At 39.7% G+C, this 19,768-nt stretch overlaps 2 protein-coding genes across 4 annotated transcripts; one reads left to right on the plus strand and one right to left on the minus strand.

The window, feature by feature from the left end:
• Positions 1 to 1,179: 1,179 nt before the first annotated feature.
• psmd11b (proteasome 26S subunit, non-ATPase 11b) lies at positions 1,180 to 9,498 on the minus strand. The gene is made up of 13 exons (XM_028030139.1): positions 9,355 to 9,498; positions 7,873 to 7,974; positions 7,445 to 7,641; positions 5,670 to 5,727; positions 5,260 to 5,454; positions 4,724 to 4,868; positions 4,561 to 4,621; positions 3,273 to 3,335; positions 2,930 to 3,055; positions 2,536 to 2,571; positions 2,384 to 2,435; positions 2,156 to 2,298; positions 1,180 to 2,082 (listed from the first exon to the last, which is right to left on the minus strand). Exons 1-12 carry the CDS (start codon positions 9,443 to 9,445, stop codon positions 2,156 to 2,158), a joined length of 1,269 nt encoding a protein of 422 aa, XP_027885940.1. The 5' UTR covers positions 9,446 to 9,498; the 3' UTR covers positions 1,180 to 2,082.
• Positions 9,499 to 10,314: 816 nt separating this feature from the next.
• cdk5r1b (cyclin dependent kinase 5, regulatory subunit 1b (p35)) lies at positions 10,315 to 16,123 on the plus strand. Of its 3 annotated transcripts, none has more exons than XM_028030012.1 (3): positions 10,315 to 10,771; positions 13,337 to 14,347; positions 15,664 to 16,123. In XM_028030012.1, the coding sequence occupies exons 2-3, from the start codon at positions 13,443 to 13,445 to the stop codon at positions 15,683 to 15,685; spliced, it is 927 nt and encodes a 308-aa protein (XP_027885813.1). In that variant the 5' UTR covers positions 10,315 to 10,771; positions 13,337 to 13,442; the 3' UTR covers positions 15,686 to 16,123. The 3 variants fall into 3 exon arrangements, with proteins under 3 accessions (XP_027885813.1, XP_027885814.1, XP_027885812.1); XM_028030011.1 differs by having other exon boundaries at positions 10,324 to 10,771; positions 13,355 to 14,347; XM_028030013.1 differs by lacking the exon at positions 15,664 to 16,123 and having other exon boundaries at positions 13,355 to 14,351.
• Positions 16,124 to 19,768: the final 3,645 nt, after the last annotated feature.

Raw genomic sequence — 19,768 nt, forward strand, 5'->3', positions numbered from 1 at the left:
GGCCTAACGTCACTAGGTACGTATATTACAGCCGACGGAAAGTCCGGGTCGTACGTGAAGGTGGTCGCCATATTATGTGTGGCATTTTCTTAACTGCAGATATTTTGAGTTAGTTTAAGGGGAATTAAAGTATACCCTATTGAACACTGGTTATCTTATTTTGAATTGTAGAATAAAAATTAAAAAAAACATTGATTACCATAACTACTGCTAAAATGAATATATGCACTTCGCACGAAAAGTAAGGACTTTTTATTTTCTGAGACAAATTTTTTCCTCTTTCCTTTTTTTGCTCCATCATGGTTTAGAATGCAAACATTGTCATCAGGTTGTAAACAAATTGTTTGAAGAAGTTTTCATCCCACTTTAAACTTCCAAGCCACTCCAGAACTGTTTTCCTCGGTTTTTTGATTTGGGTGTATGCTTTGGGTTGTAGCTAAGCTTAAAATTAACTTAATCTTTATTTTAAATTGTTAGAACCTAAATTTTTAATTTCCTCCAGTTATGTCCAAAAAAAAAACTAAAGAAAAATACCCAAAGCATGGCAGACTTTGGGGAATAGCTTTGCTACTGGGTATAGGAATGCGTTTGTGCCAAATACAACTATTGGTATTATCAGCAAAAAGTTCAACCTTGGTTTTGTCAGACCAAAACACATTTTACCACATGCTTTTGGGAGACCTCAAATCAAATGTTCCTTATTCTGAATTTAGCTGGGCTTAGATATTGTACTAAAGAAACCCCTTTCATATTACCAACCTATAAATGCCTAGAAATACAGTACATTCTCCCATGTACTAGTCAGGGGCTTGCAAAAAATTCCTGCAGCTCACTTAATGTTGCTTTCTGATACATCATCTTTATTTGAAATCAGATTTTGTGTTTAATGCCTTTCAAGACAAATCAAGTACAGTGTTAGGCCTCTTGGCAGCATCCATGACTTTTTTTCAGTCTTCCCATCAACTTTGAGGGACATCCAATTCTTGGTAATTCTGTTGTCTCACATTTTCTTCACAGGATGATTTTCTTCACTTTCTACCAACATAAGTTTGAAGATCTAACTAGGTAATTTTTAAAGAGAAGTTTGTTTTAATCAACTGAAGGCCACTGTCAAAAATCTTAGTAGTAGGGAATATCAAGCCTTTTGTGTCTATTTTGTGGGAAAAGACAAGACAACTGTTAAAATACAAAATATTTATTTTTGAAAATGTCTTTATAAGAGAGAGAAAAACAAAAAAAAAGAAAGAACCAAATCAAACTCATACAAATTGTTTGGTTACTAGCAGGCTCTGCTAGTGCTAAGAACTAACGATGGGGAAGTGTTCACTTGGGAAAACCCGCAGACTTTCGGAGGCGATGGAAACAACTCCACTTCTACCCTGCGATTTCATTTTGCGCCCGAACGTTTGAGGCAAACCGAAGCGCCAAAAAAAGGTGGCACAGTTGGTGAAATGGCGTACTGTCTGTTCGGAAAACTTAAAAACGGGCTCGGAGTTGGTGCAGATATGTGGCAACAATGTGATTTTCCTTCAGCAAAAACACTAAAACTAGAAACCAAATTATATAAAGCTGAAATAGAGAGGGGACTCAACTGTTGGCATCCTGAAGGAATAACAAATGTCCCAGTTGAAGAAAAAAAATAAAATAAAATAAAATAAAACGGAGGCCTTGCTCTGCAGGTTGCAAAACAAAAGGCCACAGAGGTCGATGTTGCACCTGTGAGGTTGCAATGGAGTCAGCTGAATGCTTGGCAGGGCCAGCCTTACAGCAGATATAAACATATATGTGTTCCTACACCTATTATTCTCTGTTTTTTAATGCAGTTCTACAATATTCCCTGATGGCCTGAGTTGGCCGTTGACTGTTGTACAGAATCCTGAAGAGTTATCAAAATCAGGAAGGAAAAAACAAACAAGTGATGAAGCTGTCCATTTGAAAATCAAGGATGGGGGAATCCTGTTTGTTTTTCTCCCTCGTTTGTCCCCTTTAAAAATAAAAATGTTACACATGCTGGTCAAAACACACACACACACACGCACACACACAGTTCTTCCATCTCACGGCCTGCGGGGGGAGTCGGCTCTGAGAACGAGAGAGATGAAAACATTTAAAACAAAGAAACTAAATTGTGGTTTCTTATCCAACATCTCCTCACCTATGTCAGCTTCTTGGCTTTGTTGTAAAGCGAGTCCACGACTTTGCTCATGTTCTGAATTGTTTCCAAGGCTGCTTCGTATGTTTTGTCCACCGGAGGTTCTTCAAATATGATTAAGACACCTTCACCTTGGTCAAGGATTCCTGGAGGAGTGTTGGGAAAAGTACGTCACACCACTGAAGGCTGCGACAGAGTCGGTTCAACATTGAACCAGAAATGTTAAGTTACCGTGAAACTTTTTGTCCAGAATCATCTGTGATAACTTCCTCTCAACATCACCCTTTAGTGATTTAAAAAAAAAAAAAACCAGTACATTTTTTAAGACAAATCACAGATTTTAATTTAAATGGGAACAGTTAATTGTTTCTGCTGAAACTTACCTTTGATAATTTGATAAGATCTGATATGTGTGCTATCTGAAATGACACGGCAAAGCAAATAAATCAAACATTTCAAAAACAAAAAACTATGTTGCTTTAATCCTGCATCTGTCGGTGCATCTGTCTAATAAAACAGAAAAACAAATGGATGTAGTATACAGTGTCTTAAAAGCAAAACCAGTAACTAAGTTGTATTGTGTTGGGACTAACTCAAAATACTGCATGATCAAGGAACTAGAAGGAGGTATTGTTGCAAAAGTAGATTTGCAAGGCTGGAAGAGGCATCACTCTTAATTCAGAGAGGTTTAATACAAATCAACACCACACCTGGTGACTTGCAACATACTTTTGTCATTGGAAAGTGATGTAAATCAAGCATTTGTAGAATTCATACCTGTACTCTGGAAAAAGGCTCAATGACTCGAATGAGGTTTTGTTCCAGCAGACTGTCGTACAGTTTGGCCAGGTGAGTGTTAATGATCGGATCGTCTCTTAGTTCTTCTTTGTACTCTGTCAGCGCCTGAAAGACAAAATAGTTTGTTGGATTAAAAACTGACTCAAATCAGAAGGTATAAATCTGTACTTAATGAACAACTTTGTAAACGTCAGAAAGTTCTCTTTTGGCACAACACTTCTTCCTCAGTTTAATCCAGGAAACAAAGCTGAGGTCAAACAGAAAGCAAAATAGTCCTGAGACTGATTCATAAAGAATATAAAAGGTGGAAGATAATTCTTACCTTTTCAAAATCTGCTAATGATCTGTTCTTGCTGGCCTGTGCAACACATTTCAGTGCATCTGTCTAAACACAAAAAGACAGAAAATATTTCAGTGCCATCTTAGGCTCTGTTTACAGTTGAAACTCGTTTAACAAATCATTCTGTGCTGCATTTGCATTTCATGTTTACATGCAAACAACTGAATTTCACAGAGGAGAGAAAAAAAAACATTTGAGGTCAAGGGAATCAAGTTTAGAAACACAAAAATTCTTTTCCATACTAATCAAGATATGCAGGGGGAAAAAAATAGTGACTTAAAATAATATTAGGAGTGTAAACACAGCCTTAAAAAAAAGGAAAACTGACAACGATACACTTCTTCAAAACTATCCATACTTATTGAAATTCTACAAATGTTTTGTCACATTTTAAATACAAATTTTATTGTATTTTAATGGGATTTTATGTGACACACTAATACAAAGTAGTGCACATCAGGAGAAGTGGAAGAAAAAACATTTGTACAGATGAAATTTCTAAAAGGGTGGTGGGGAAATATGGTGAGTTTAGGTGAAGGGTCATGTCCTGCTAGGCTTGTAGTTTCAAATGACGATCAGAACATATTTCAACGATTGAGATATGTTTTATAAAACATATTTTAAACTTCATTCTTTGGTCTTCATGCTGCTGTTTTTCCTCTAACATATCTTTAAGGCCTTCACAGAACAACTGGATTTATACTAACAGCAAATTACGCAGTAGGAAATGTTGAGCAGTTTTTGGTTACGGTTGCTGCTGTGGAAATGCACCTTCATTATGTTACTTTAAAAAGCAGCACTTCCTTCCACTTCACAATCATAAAGTGATATATTACATAAAATCCTAGTCAGATGCTGCTGACGTTTGTGGTTTTAAAATGATAAAACTGGAACAGTTAAAGCTGCTTTGGGCAGACGCCATATTGTTGACACTAAATGTTCGTTTTAACCATAAACAGATTTTAATTCCGAGAACTAAAAAAGAATTGCTTTGAGGTCATGAAAACGTCGATGTTAAATGAGAAAAAACAAAACTAGCTGGAGAAGATTCCCTTAGGTTCAAACAAACCACCAGAAATAAAATGTTAGAACAAGAAGTTCTAACATTTTGTTTCTTCTGGAAACAAAAAAAAAGATCAAACAGTCCATCTATAGGGATTGTAACGTCCTGGATGACAGAGAATCTACACCAACACACTTAACATTAATCAGACCTTTTGATTAACACTAATACATCTGAAAAAGAAAAATCTCTCGATTCGTTATGTACCTGACGTCCGGCGTATCGCAGGGCCAGTTTGCCGCTGACCAGGGATTGTACCTCCTCTGGTCTAAACAAAACAAAAAAGTCAATTTATGGTTCAAATTTCAAAAGTGAACTCCAGACATTTATCTCAATAAAAATGTACACTTTAAGACACAGAAGTACTCACGAGCTGAGCACGATTTTGCACAGCAGCATGTATTTGAGTGCTGTAATGGCTCTGGGGCTGTCGATGGAGTCGTAACCCTCGAAGGCCTCAAAGAAGTAGGAGTAGGCCGTCTTCCAGTCCTTCTCCTCTGCTGCGTGAATGATCCCTGCAGCAGAATTGACACAGCACGACATTAAGCGTTTACGGTCACAGTAAGACACATAAACCTCCATGAAATGTGAAGCGTCCACAGAGCCAGATGAGGATCGTTTAAGCTGTAAAGTTACACCAAAACCAGCTGGGACCTTTCACCTTTCATGTGCTCAGAGGTATGATGTCATTTGTTCCTGCTTTTAAAAAAGAGAAAAACTGAAACTTTCACATAAACAATCCCGAAATTGTGAAATCACGCGAGTAAGAAAGAATCAAGAGCTGCTTCAGACAGTTTCTAGCAAACAGTTGTGACGATTAGATCGGTTTCAATCTATAAAAATAATTTTTAAAAATGATTTAAAGCCATCAGAAATTTTGAAGCATCAGCTTCATTCCCATCTGACCTGACTGCATGTCCAGTGTCGCCTGGAGCTTTGGGGGACAATAAATGGCGTTCGCCGTGGTTCTGGCCGAGGTCAGGGCGGCGCGGGCCTTGGGCAGGTTACTGAGAGCGTGGTACGTCTTGCTTTCGAGCAGCTGAACCTCAACAAGGAGAGCTTTGTCGTCCATCTTCTTCAGCTCCTGCAGCAACTGAGAGCCTGGAGGGAGGAGAGCGAGACCGAGTCAAAGTCATGCCCATCAAGTGTTGAACATTACTACTAAACTGTGACATACAGATATGAAACATGCTGCTTGTTTCTCCGTTTTAATCTGCTCCACATAAGAAAAAAGGTGATAATTAAGTGATTTCATTTAAGTAGGACATGATAGCTAGTTCCTAAAAACACCACATTGCGTAAGTAACAAAACTCACCAAGAGCCAAGGCCTCCTGGTATCTTTTGGTATCAAAATAGAGGGAGATCAGCCGAGCCTGAAATCGGAGAGAATGTTAAAATGAGCGCCAAGCCAAACCACTGAAAATGTTGGGCTGACCTTCATTTCATAGAACAGGAGTTCTCAATTTTCACGTTTAAAGATCCAAATCTGATTACTAGATGAAGTCAAAAGTTCAGAACTCTGGTAAAACTTTCTAATATCAACAAGAAATTAAAAGAATAAGAAAATAAACGTCACTTAATTCAGAAAATAAAATGGAATCCACTGTAAAATGATGAATAACTCATAATTTGCTCATTTTTTTGGTAACTATCTCGGTGTTACACTGATATTTACAGCAAACACCCCAACCAGGTATTTTTTTTATATATTAAAATTCAGAAAAGAACAAAAGTTGTACATCGCAGCATCTAGAGGAAAAAAACAGCTAGTGTATGCTTTTGAATGAGCTGCTTAGACATAGGGCCTTATATAATTACTTTTTCTCATGATTACTTTTTTTAACCAAATTGTACATTAAGGATTTCATGTTTTACAACATAAATATGTTATTTAACATAAAAAGCTACTTAAAGATATGGCTAATTTAAAAAGGTTAACTACAAAAATAATGTACATTTATTGGGATTAATGTGACGTTTTTGAGAAATTGTAAATTTCTACAAACATAGCAAAAAAACAATAAGTACATGTCAGTGCAAAGAATCCACTGATAGACTGGTCCCTGATTTGATACATCAAAGAACTCTAAATCAGAAAATTACCAATCAGATGTCCTAACCCTGATCTGATTTCTGTAAATCTTGAAAACAGAACAAGCTTTTAGATGCTCTTAGCAAAAATATGGAAACTTTGTAGTTTGTACTGCATTTTATAATTTTTAAAATTGTTGGAGGGTTTTTTGAACAGCTAACCAGATCTCATCAAGAATAAAATTGTCTGATTTCCATCTATTGCCGATGGCATAGTACATCACATCTCTATATACAAGTCATTTCACTTTGAGTTCCTCTGTTCAGCATTTGAATTCAGGTCCATAAATGTGGAACGACAATAAACATTAATTTCACCATCTTTAAATTAAACACTGCGACAGTTCCTTCCAACAAGATAAATGGAAAAAATCCTGATATTCCCTATGTCAAATAAAAACTCCAACTGTTTCTTAATGCCAGAGTTAGATACGACAGCTTGGCCAAGACATGCAGCAAGTCATCAGATATTGCTTACATGCTGTTTCATCACATTTGTACAAGTTCCAGTTTTTATCATTTATTTGCCATGCTATAAACAGTCTTATTTAATGACAACTTTCACTTTAAGATGGAAACCTTTCCCACTCCCTGAGCCAGCGCGTTTTAAGAACCGATCCCCTCGGTTCTTAAGTAACTTAATATTTTTGGCAGGAATTGTTTCATTATTACAGGAATACAGAGTGATCAGGTTTTGATCACTGCATCCTGGAGTCAGGTTTACTTGATCCAAAAAGTCAAATAGAGAGATACGAGTCGGGTCTAAATGGCTCTTGAAACACTCTGATCCCACAGTAAACTGCCCTGTCTTGGAAACATTTTATGTATACATGCTAAAAGTTAAAGGTTTGCAAAGCAAATCCAGAAATTATTTTGAGTAAATGTCATATCTTCTCTTACTGAGTAAAGTTCCAAATTCACATAGAAAAGTGTGGTTGAGGGTGGGTTAGGTGCTACTCGATGCACCCGCCCCATGAAAGCTACTTTAGACGTACTAACCTCCAGAGCCTGTCGTAGGAAGGTCCGCTTCTCTGCCTTTGCCCACTCGATGCATTCCAGACACAGCTCCACCTCCTGCCCAGTCGCTGCCTCCATGTCCAGGAAAAGGTCCAGCAGAGAGCGGACGAGCCGGGCTGCCTTGGCTTTGCTGATGGAAATCAGGAACGGTCTCACAAACTTCAACAAGCCTCCGAGTTCTGCAGGAAGATGAGGACCATCAAAACTTTACAATTCAGCACGTTTAGTTTCCTTTTAAAGGTAGTATATAAATAGCCAGACAATTCAAAATTAGAACAAACTTGGAAAACTAAATTATTTTAAGGAACTGTTTAAGTGATTGTGGTTTTTTTAAATATAATGTGATGGCAAAATTTAAAACTAATTCACTTCAACAATTATCACAAACATTAAACCATTAAAAACATTACCCGCAGCCTGCCCCGTCTTTGCCAGGAGTGTTCCCAGCTCCAGGATGCTTTGCTCTTTAACCCTAACGGCCTCCTCATCGTTCTCCTGAACGTCTCGTCTCACTGTTTTAAAAACAGAAACGTTAATGAAGATGACTGAGAAAAACAAAACTAACAAAGCAACTTCTCTGAAGCACATAGACATTGATCCCTAACTAACCTTCCTCCAATATGGGGCTGCAGCAGCTTGCTTTACAAAAGTCAGCAGTATCACAAGTTTCTCTCAGTTTCTGGAAAGTATACGCTTTATTGATTCTGAGGTTGGGATCTACATAAAATGTGACCCCCCCAATGTGTACCTCCTGCCCTCCCATTTCATTATTGAAGTTATGTCTAACCAGCATAAACTATTTCATATCAATTTATGGAGATGCAGTCAGAAAATGCCTAAATGCCATTTTATTTTCTAAACACTTTGTATTACACTATTTGCAGTGATTTTAGTTCTGATTGCAGTTTGAGCTAGATACATTGAATATGGCAGATTAGAAACCCCAATGCCAAGAAAAACAACTCAAAGCAGCCTTTGTCAGACCTTTTTGGAGTTAGCACTTTGTTTCCTTACAAAGACTATAAGCTGATGATAAAGAATTACTTTAAAGAATTTGTCATCAAAGTGTCATTTTCTGACTACCTATTTAAAAGGACTTTAAATACATTTCCCCAAGACAATCAGGGAGTTGAATTCAACTAGCTTTAATTGTCCACGTTTAGAAAAAACTATTTATCTTTTAAAAAGTTGGCTCATATTTAAATATTAAATTATTTATGTTGAACTTAATGTTTCTTAAAGGTGTGCTATCTGACTCGCAGATTATCCGGCTAATCTGTTCAGAATCAGAGTCAGACTGAACAAAATGGGTCCTGAAGTAAACAGAGCAGACACTAGTTGACAGTTATTTGGCAGGTGTGACAGGGCAAATTGCTGACCGCCATGTCTATAGAAACATATTACCTACTGATATATAACGTTAGGAAAATGGGTCCGATTTGAACTTGCTGACTTACAAGCCGATTTTAAACAAGTTCCTAATAAATGTCCCAGAGATAAGTCGGTGAGTGTTTGTCTTTCCTCATCATGGAGCTGACTTCACTGTGCCCACATTACAACAAGCTAATAACGCTAGCCGCAGCACTGCCCCTTCTAACGGGGATAGTTGGACACAGAACCTATATACTGTGAGAAAATACCACGAAAACGAGCAGAGTTCTTAAAAAGAAGTCCGTATTTTACAACTGCTGGGGGACACATGGGAACCATGGGCCTAAAGAGAGAGCTGAGCCGCTGCGGAGCTAACGTCCAGCTGCTATCGGTTCAGCAGTGAGTCAGCACGGCACAGCGCCGGTTCAAGCTGCTGGAAAGCCTCCGACAGTCGCGGGGAAACACGGAACAAACAGGTTCAGAGGAACCGGGTCTAACTGAAGAGGGAAATAAACACCCACCGATTGAATGAAGGATGTCGATAGACGCATTCCGATCCGTGCTAATGAGAGACTGGGCTCTCTGGAATTCAACCACTGCTGCGGCCGCCATCTTCCTTATTCAAATACTACTTGAATGAAAAGTACGTGCGGCGAATACGTCTCTTGGCGGGCTGACGTCAGCGTGCTCTACGCTAGGCGTGACTTAGTGCACTTAGGGAAATGTAGTATATTGGTTGAACAGGTCCCACAAGTCTTCAAAATCAGCTTTGTAATGACAAATATATTTTTAGGTTTATTTTTGATACCCTTACATATCTTATATATATAATCTGTGAGTTTGAAGAGAACATGAGCTACCTTAATTTCTTTGGCTGCTTTGACCTTTGTTGTGCAAGAAACTGGAAAAGACACAAACCTACACCGTATTTGTCTGTCTCTTTTCAAAACACATATGATGTATAAAGTGGGGGCAAATAATGGTCTTTGAAATATTTCTTTAATTATGTGAATTTGGCAGGTTCTTATTCATCTACTTTTCTTGAAAGACCAATTTCAGAGAAATACTGTACATTTGAACTAGTATTACTGCACTCGTTGAAATGTTGTCTTGGTCCAACTGAAACGCAAAACGGACAAAAGAACATAAAAGACTTTATCTGAGAGGCTTATACAAATAATTACATTTTCTTAAACTGAGTAATTTATAAGTCAGTACCAGGCAACCGCTGTTTCATAATGTGGTTGAAAGCAACAACAGGACCGGACAATGCGCTCCACATGTTTTGGAACAATTTGAGATTAAATTCACAGTGTTTTGTGAAAATATTTAACTGAAACTTTTTTGCATTTTGTCACTTTAAACAACAAAATACAGTGTATTTCACTCCAATTACCTGCGAAGCATTGGGAGATAATTATATACAAAACGAACTGGAAGTTAATAGCCGCTCTCCACGTCGCGCTCATGTCGCCCATATCAGAAACAGCCGCTGCTAACCCTGAAGTCCGGATCTCTTTGGGTTTCTGAAGCGTCAGTCTCGATGCCCGCCGGCAGGGGGCGCCGTTTCATCGCAGATCCTGGCGACCCGCGGCGGCCGCTGCAACGCCTTTGCGTCAACCATCACAGATCACAACATCAGCTCTCGCAGCATCCCGCATCTCGCGGCCATCGGGACCAGGAGCACATCTTCATCTGAGCGTCCATTCCACAACAGCCCGGCGCCGTCTCCACACCGCCGACAACCAGGCCAGTTTATTACGCTGCCTGCATCTGTTGTGCTTTCTTTCATTTCTCTTTCTCTCTCTCTTCGTCTCTGGAACATCTCGGATTATTTTTTCTTTGCTGCAATTACTCTGTTCGAGATGGTGTAATATTTTTCAAACGCGTCACTCTAAGGAAGACTATCATCTTTCAAATCATTGAGCTGGAGATCTGGTGAGTTTATTTGCTTTCTTGATGTAATCCTTGCGCAGCAAAAAAAAAAAAAAAAAGCCTGTAGCCTCTGGTTGGGTAGAACGGATTTGTGGATTCCTCTTCTTCAGAACGAGAAATGCGCACTTATTATTTCTAATTAACAGAGCATAATAATTTAAGTCTAATTCAAATGAGCATAATGGTGGTAAATGTATCCATGTATGTTGTAGATTAATGGGCAGAAGAAAAAGAATAATAATAACGTTTCTATTTGTGAGCCACCGCCTATCAGAGCGACAGATCTGTCTTGGTCGAACAGATTCAGCACCACGGAGAGCGCAGCAGACACGCAGCTCCTCATCTCTGCACAATAATACGCTAATATCACGCATGAAAATAAAGTGGGATGTTCTGGTATTTCTCCCGCACACCAGGAACCGGTAATCAGGTTGACAACATGATGATGAAGGCACGACGCTTGTTGGATCGAGGGTCTTTAACGCTGCAGTGAGAGAGAGAGATGAAGGGGAGGAAAGGGGGGGGGGGGGGGGGTGATCCAACATTCAGCGAGCTTAGTGGGTTTTAATTGAGAGGAAATACAAATGCGACCTTGGCTTTTTATTGTGCCTCAATAGTGGATAAAAGTCGACCACCTTCACCTTTAAAAAAAAAAAAAATGACTAAAATGGTGTTTACGGTCCGGCCGTCCATCTTAGTGCGGGGGATGGGGGAGACGCATGATTCACTCTGATCCGTCCGCCATAATTCTCACACTGTAAATTATGGATTATGGATCCATCTTCAATCATCCGTGTAGCTCAAATCCACCATCCTCTTTATCTTTGTGGCTATATTTAGCATTTCCCCCACTTGCAGAGCATCGCATAAGTATTCGCACCTCCTCTGGGATTTTTCCGCATTTTATCACGTTGAAACCGCAAACTTCTATGTATTTGATCAGGACTTTAAATGACTGGCCATCAAAAGAAAAAAAAAAAAAGCAAATTCTGAAGCGGAAGGAAAATTATTGGATTTCAAAATGACTAAAAAGAGAAATTTAAACGATGTATTCAAGCCCACTTTACTCTGACATCATAAAACCCGCTACGGCCGCATCCAGACATCGGCAAATTAAGAAACAACGTCCATGTTTGTGTTCATTAATCTCACAATAAGTCCAGCTGTTCTGTGAAGGCCTCCGAGGTTCTTTAAAGAACATTAGTGAACAAACAGCGTAGTGGACATAAGAGAGAACACAGCAGACACGGCAGGTGAAGTTGTGAAGAGGTTTAAAGCAGGTTGGGTTATAAAACGACGTCCCCAGCAAGTTAATCTTTTAAAAAATGGAAATATTAACACCATGTATCACTCTGGACCCACGGTGAAACGTGGTGCTCGCGGGAATATCTTGGTGTGGGGATGCTTCACTCTTCAGTATGGCTGTGAAGATGGATGGAGCTAAATACCAGCAGTCTTGGAAGAAAACCTGCGACAAGCTGCCAAAGACTACAGACTGGAGAGGAGCTCCGCCTTCCAGCAGGATCAGAACCATAAACATACATCCAGAATTACAGTGAGACAGTGTAGATGAGAAGGGAAAGGAAAGCGGTACAAATCCCCATCTAAATTTTGCCACAAGACATGTAGGGCACTCTTACTAAAAACGGCAACAAAAAAAAAAACATCACCCTGAATCCAACTGCAAAATATAGTGATGGCAGCATCATGTTGTGGGATTGTTTTGCTTTGTCAGGCACAAGGAAGTAGGTCAAGTTGTTAGGGAAATGGATGAAGCGTAACACAAGACAATCTTCCAGAAAAAAACAGAAAACAAATTATGAAAACACTAAGACTGGAGGTTCACCTGTGTATTCAGAATAGTCAAAGTCTATGCTTTAATACAATGGCAGGGCCTTGCAATACGTTTTTACAGATGCTCTCCATCCAAGGGAACTGATGTTGAGGTATTGTGCAAAGGAAAATTGACAAGATTTCACTTCGTAGATGTGTAAAGCTGGTGCAGATATAGAACAAAATAATCACAACTCCAATTTCAGCAAAATGTGGTTTCCAGGTACTAATTAGCATTAATTTAGTTATTTATGAAGGTAACTTAAATTTGTTTGTTTGTTAGTTTGTTTTTAAATCAAAAACAGGGTTTAGTGTATTCCACAGTTTCTAGGTTTATAATTGTAAACACTGTAAAAGATTTCAGATCCTAAGTGTATCATTTACCTTTTATTTGATTATTGCGCAGATCCTTGTGTTGGTTCAATAAAATAAACTAAAGTTTGTTATAGTAATGTGACCAAATGTGAAACTTGGAAGAAGAAAAAAAACAACGACTGTTCATAAGCAGCGTAATGCCTGCTGGTGGTTTATGATGCATTTTGCCTCTTAGAGATCCAAATCAATGCTCCTATCATCCTGAGGTATAAAACCACTCTGAAGATATCTGTTAGAGTATCTGAGAGAGCTGTGATGTTATCTAAAATGAACCTAATGACTAGAGAATGATTCCTTTAACAATATATATAAAAATAAAAGCATCCTGCGTCTCTAAATCTCTAGTCTAATCTTTACCAGCTATGTTTCTGCTTCCAGGAGGTGCAGGCTGTCCAGGTGATAGATACCCCCTCAAAGAGCTCAGACCTCTGACCCTGACGCTCCTGGACGCCTCCTATCAGCCGCCATGGGAACCGTTCTGTCTCTGTCCCCCAGCTACCGGAAGGCGGCGCTCTTCGAAGACGGCCCCGCCACCGTGGGCCACTACACGGCCGTGCAGAACAGCAAGAACGCCAAAGACAAGAACCTGAAGCGTCACTCGCTCATCAACGTGCTGCCATGGAAGCGGATCGTGGCGGTGTCGGCCAAGAAGAAGAGCTCCAAGAAAGTGCAGCCCAACGCCACGTACCAGAACAACGTGTCCCATCTGAACAACGAGAACCTGAAGAAGTCGCAGTCCTGCGCTAATCTGTCCAGCTTCACCCAGGACCAGAGCAGCCCGGCTCTCAGCAAGAGCTCCAACAACACGACATCCTCGGTCAAGAAGGCCCCACTGACTAACTCCAATGTGGCCCCTGGTACCCCTAAGAGAGTGATCGTTCAAGCCTCCACCAGCGAGCTGCTGCGCTGCCTGGGGGAGTTCCTGTGCCGGCGCTGCTACCGCCTGAAGCACCTCTCCCCCACTGACCCGGTGCTGTGGCTGCGCAGCGTGGACCGCTCCCTGCTGCTGCAGGGCTGGCAGGACCAGGGCTTCATCACGCCCGCCAACGTGGTCTTCGTCTACATGCTGTGCCGCGACGTGGTCTCCTCCGAGGTGGCCACGGAGCACGAGCTGCAGGCCGTCCTCCTCACCTGCCTCTACCTGTCCTACTCCTACATGGGTAACGAGATCTCCTATCCGCTCAAGCCCTTCCTGGTGGAGAGCTCCAAGGAGACCTTCTGGGACCGGTGCCTGTCCATCATCAACCTGATGAGCGCCAAGATGCTCCAGATCAACTCCGACCCCCACTACTTCACTCAGGTGTTTGCCGACCTGAAGAACGAGAGCCAGAAGGAGGAGGAGAGGAGCCGCCTGCTCATTGGCCTGGACCGGTGAGGGGATGCTGGGGATCGGGCGGGTGGGGAGAAGGGGGTTAACTCCAGTCTCGCATTTTGACATCTTTTAAGAAATGATCAATGATGCTATTTATTCACTACTGTCCAAACTGCCGTGACGCCAGGTTACACGAGGGAGTGTTCCATATTTGTATGAAGCAGTTTTGACATTTGGTTTAATATTTACATATACTGAAAGGATCACAATGCTCCCCCAAGTATTTTCAAACTTGCAAAGGATGTGAACCCAAGAATGAAAGCTTTTTTAAAGACTATTATACCGGATTGTACACAAGTCATTATTTGATTCTTCAGATTTCTTTTGCTTTCTTGTAATCATTTCATGGTCTTAATCAACATTTCAGGCTTTCTGAAGGTCCTTCACTTTAAACAGTTTGGTCTACATACAGAGGGATTTATGTTTGCATTACCAGAGCAAACACAAAAGTGACAGCTTTAGGATGCTTTTCATTAAAACGGTGAGAGTTCACAGGAAAGCTGGCTGGAGTTAAACGCAGGATCATCTTGCCTCCATCATGCTGGAGACGTACGGCTGCCGTGGCAAGACTTGGAAATCGATACTCGAGTTTTTCTTGTCACAGGATGCTTTATCAGCACTTTTAGTGTATCACCTCCGCACTGATTTACATAAGAAGGGGGTTCTAAACTGAACAGATGAGCCAGTGTTCAGCGTGTGCACCTAATAGATTTTGCTGCTAGCAGCCTGTGTGAAAAATACCAAAGCAAGGCAGAGAGAATTAAGGATTTCCACATGGAAAAAGTGATTCCCGTGGAGCTATAAAATGAAAACCTCAGCTGCAGCGTGATCCATGTCTCAAGTTCTGTGTCCAGTCTTAAAGACACGACTTCCAGCTACTGGTGCAGGATTATACTTTAGACAGTGCATCTCCCTCATTTTTTTTAAAAGTACAGACTGCACAATTTTCCAAACTAAAAAGCCTTGAATGACCTTCAGAAAGACCTCTTGATGAAGACCTTTATGAAGGATTATCAGATTTCTTGGAGGCAAAACTGAAAGAATTTAGAGATGATTTATAAACACTGTACATACATTACAAAAAAAACAAAACAAGAAAATATCGCCAGATTTGGGTGAGTTCTTTACCAACTGTTAGATAAGCATAATTATATAAAATACAAGACAAAAAAAAAAAAACAGAACAAAATGACCAAAAAAAAAAACAAACAGTATGAAAAAGCTGCAGCAATGAATGTGAACAGGACTGAAGCTGCATCAGCCCACCAGTGACCTTCTGACTGTTTGACAATGTGATGTGCACTGCCTACTGCAGGAGGGTGAGGGCCATCGCCTGACTGGATTTCTTCATGCTCCACGGATGAACAGGCAACTCCCGCTGCCTCTCTGGGACATCCCCTCCACTGACACGGATGTTTTTTTTTTTTTTTGGGGGGGGGTTCTTCTTTTTCTGCGGCGATGCATTTCTGACTGTCAGAGGACAGAGACAGCTCGATCCCAATCGGAGCCTGAGTTGTATTAAGGGTGGGAGTGGAAGGGGTTTGGAGGGGTCTGTCAGTGGACATTCAGCCCTGCTTTGTTGAACTTTTGATAAAAAAAAAAAAAAAACGAAAAAAAATAACTGGACGATGAATATTGTGTGTTCAGAAAGACTTACATTATTCAACAAAAAGGAAAAAAAAAAGAAAGACATGTTCATGGATGTTTTGCTCCACGAGGCTTATTTATTGCTTTGTTCTCCAACAAGTTTTCTTTTTCTACTTAGAAATGTAACATTTTGCACGTGTGCCATGCAATTTTACGAAGCCTCCAAGAGCTCTTATTATTATTATTACAATTATTAGGATTCTTATGTTTGTTCCTTTTACTTGATTTGCGAACCGACTGCATCTGCGTTAAGAGAATGCTGTGAACAAAGTGACGCTAGTTTTATTTATCTCTGCTTGCTAAAGTAGGCTATTTATTTACCAGGGGGAAAAAAAGTTTCTTTGTACTTTTTCTGTCAACGGGTTGTGTTGCAGCCACTCTTGTGCTCATGCTTCAGCATTAAAAATGTTCTTACGGTGCCATATCATTGAGGAAAACACTGAGATACTGGACGTTGAGGCAACTTATCCCAACATCTAACTTATTGCCATTTAGGTATTTATTCAGTTGGGCACATTGGAGTGATTAGGAAGGGAAGGACTTAAAAAGGAGGGGTTGATGGTGCAGGAGGCGTGCTTATCCTTGGTGGGAATGAAGATTGAGTTGGTTTGTTTATGTTTTGGGCCCATTTATCAAAACCTGTGTTTAATCTGACCATCACCAACACGGCAGCCTCCATCGTCACCATGCCAAAACTACACAGCTTTGAGATGTTTTTTTTGTTGTTGTTTTACTTCAAGAAACCCAACCTGATGTTCCACATATCAGAAGCAGATAACAGCTGCAGTCTATATATCTAAAGATCATCTATTGAAAATATCTTGTATGAATCGTTGTCTCCCGATTAATGAGACAATAGGAATCAAAAAGTGTGGGCTGCACTTTTCCAAATAGCAGTCCTTGTTATTTCTGTTTTAGCTCTTTGGGTTTTCTTCAGATCAGGCAGGAACTACAGAGAAGGTCGGGTGAAACAGACTAAATCATTTCCCCGTCTCAGCTTGAAATGTGCCATGTTTCTTCACTTGCATTGTTCACTAGTTGTTTATAAGCTTATAAACCATAAAAAAAAACGACTAAATTGATAGTTGAAATATTTCTGTCGGATTCTTTTCTGTATCTTGTTGTTTGTAGATAAAACAGTGATTTAAAAACTTCAAAAGGATTTGCTCAATGAGCTGCAGGTGTGTGTGTGCAAGTGTGTGAGTGTGCAAAGGCGTGGATGAGTGTGTGTAAGCTGCAGCGTTTATTTGTACAGAAGAATGTGTTGTTTTCTTAAAGGGATAACTTGGCAAACAGCAACCATACGCAGTGGTACCAGGACTCGGTTGGAGGAAGGTGTACATGCTGTTCGATAAAGTCATTCTGTTTTTTAAAAAAGAAAATGACAACAAAAAAAAAGCAGTTGCTGTAATTTAAACTTTTTTTTAGTATGTTTCTGCTTATTTTAATTTATTTTTGTACTGTGATGAAAAAATAAAATGCACTGATCGCTCAGTTTTGTCTCTTGTGATATTTTATGTCACTGCCAGACACTTAATGTCACACCGAGATTTGTTTCCTGAATTATCAAAGTGTGCAAAACATAAGGCTTACAGCGATGTGAAAAAGTATTTACCCCCCTCGCAACATTGCTAAAATGTTTTAGGGCATCAAATTTATTTTAATTTGGTTTCCAATCCTAAGGGAAACAAATGATCCAAAACAGCCTAAACCAATCTGAAGAAGTAATTGCTCCCTTGACATAACAACTGGTTGGGCCACCTTAGAGGCAGGAAGAAAGAATTTTGGCTCAAGCTAGAATTGCTTCAATTTACCTATAAGGGAGGGTTTTGTATCACAAATTACCCTCTTACTGTCATGCAACTTTGACCAAGTTAGCACCAATAAGAGTTGCTAACTCTAACCTTTCTTCTACGTTTCACGCCACCCATATACATTTTCAAGCAAACATGGAATCAAGCAAACACAAAGCAAAACACGTATTTTGCCATACTGACGTTTATGATTGATAAATATAAACCCAGCAGTAATTTTCACTTTTTATAAATCAACAGCCCCACTTTTAAAGTTCCAACGGGTACGGAGTGAATGCCCACGCCTGTAGACATCTGAGGTTACATAACCACTAGATTGAAACAGGAAGTCGATTCTAGAGAGATCAAAGCTTCTTCAATTATCCTGTTCAATCTGCTGTGTCTAAGAAGCGAGGTGATTCTTAGCATTTGGACAAGCAGCAGAAAATTAAACATTCATTTAAACAGTCCATTTATCACACACAAGCAAATTATGTGATATTCTAGGCACTGTAGCTCTTCATAAAATGCAAAAAACAAAAACACAGCAAGCTCCTGTAGAAACTGAAATTTACTGGTGTACTTTCTGTTGTCACCTTTTTTAATCTGCGCACACGTTGTTCATTGAATCTTTTAGTCCTTTTAATCAACGTTACAACATCAATCAATCAATCAATCAATCAAATTTTATTTGTATAGCACATTTCAGCAGCAAGACATTTCAAAGTGCTTTACATCATTACAAACACAGAATCACAATGCAATATAGAATCAATAATCAAAACAAAGCATTAAGTCAAGTTCCATCCATAAATTTGTAATTGATTACATTTCAAATACAATTCTAAACAGGTGGGTTTTTAGTTGAGATTTAAAAGAAGTCAGTGTTTCAGCTGTTTTACAGTTTTCTGGAAGTTTGTTCCAAATTTGTGGTGCATAGATGCTGAAAGCTGCTTCTCCTCGTTTGGTTCTGGTTCTGGGGATGCAGAGCAGAACCAGAACCAGAAGACCTGAGAGGTCTGGAAGGTTGATACAACAACAGCAGATCTTTAATGTATTGTGGTGCTAAGCCGTTCAGTGATTTATAAACTAACAACAGTATTTTAAAGTCTATTCTTTGAGCTACAGGGAGCCAGTGGAGGGACTTTAGAACTGGTGTTATGTGCTCTATCTTCCTGGTTTTAGTGAGAACGCGAGCAGCAGCGTTCTGGATCAGCTGCAGCTGGTGGCGTTTGTTATTTTGCGTGTGTTAGTGCTGTTTTGTTCAGCTCACTTTTATCTAAACACTGACCCCACCTGCTCAAATATTGGAAATACTGGTGATATTACATACATGGTGACCTGTTTTTTTTTTTTTTTCCAGATGTGTGGCGGTGTAAAACAACGCTTTGCGTTGGTCCAAATTATCTGAACATTGTGATTTTTGTTTGAATCAGTGGCTACTAAAAACTAACCAGACATCGCCCGCCAGTCGTTCTGATTGGAAGTGGAATACTTAGTGTTGCTCCCCTAATGGTGGTGTTATGGCAATTGAAGAAAACCTGAGTCATAGTCTCCAGGTTGTTAACTTGTGAGGAAACCAAACAGTTTAGATCATCAGAAATATACCAGTTGGAGTCTGCAATGACCAAGTCTTCCTGTCAGTTTTCCAGGACGTCACCCAATGTTGGCACATGAGAAGGAATTAATTTTAATAAACAAGTTACTGTTTACTCTTTGAAATTTTGCTTTGTCCTGTAAATAATGATGTTTTTACAGGACAAAAATCTTGTAAAATCCTATGTAGTGCATCTATCTATTACACTACATAGATAGGAAACAAATAAGGTTTTTCAAAAACGCTCCTGCAAAAGTATTTCGTAACTAATGTATGCATAAAGGCTTTAAGAGATAAACCAGTGACACCTAGTTACAGCTGCAGTATGTAACTTTTATTTTTAAAAAAAGAAAACGTTATCGAACTGTCACTGATGTGACAGT

Source organism: Xiphophorus couchianus, chromosome 10 (genome assembly GCF_001444195.1).
Source record: "Xiphophorus couchianus chromosome 10, X_couchianus-1.0, whole genome shotgun sequence".
In the NCBI taxonomy this organism is placed as follows: Eukaryota; Metazoa; Chordata; class Actinopteri; order Cyprinodontiformes; family Poeciliidae; genus Xiphophorus; species Xiphophorus couchianus.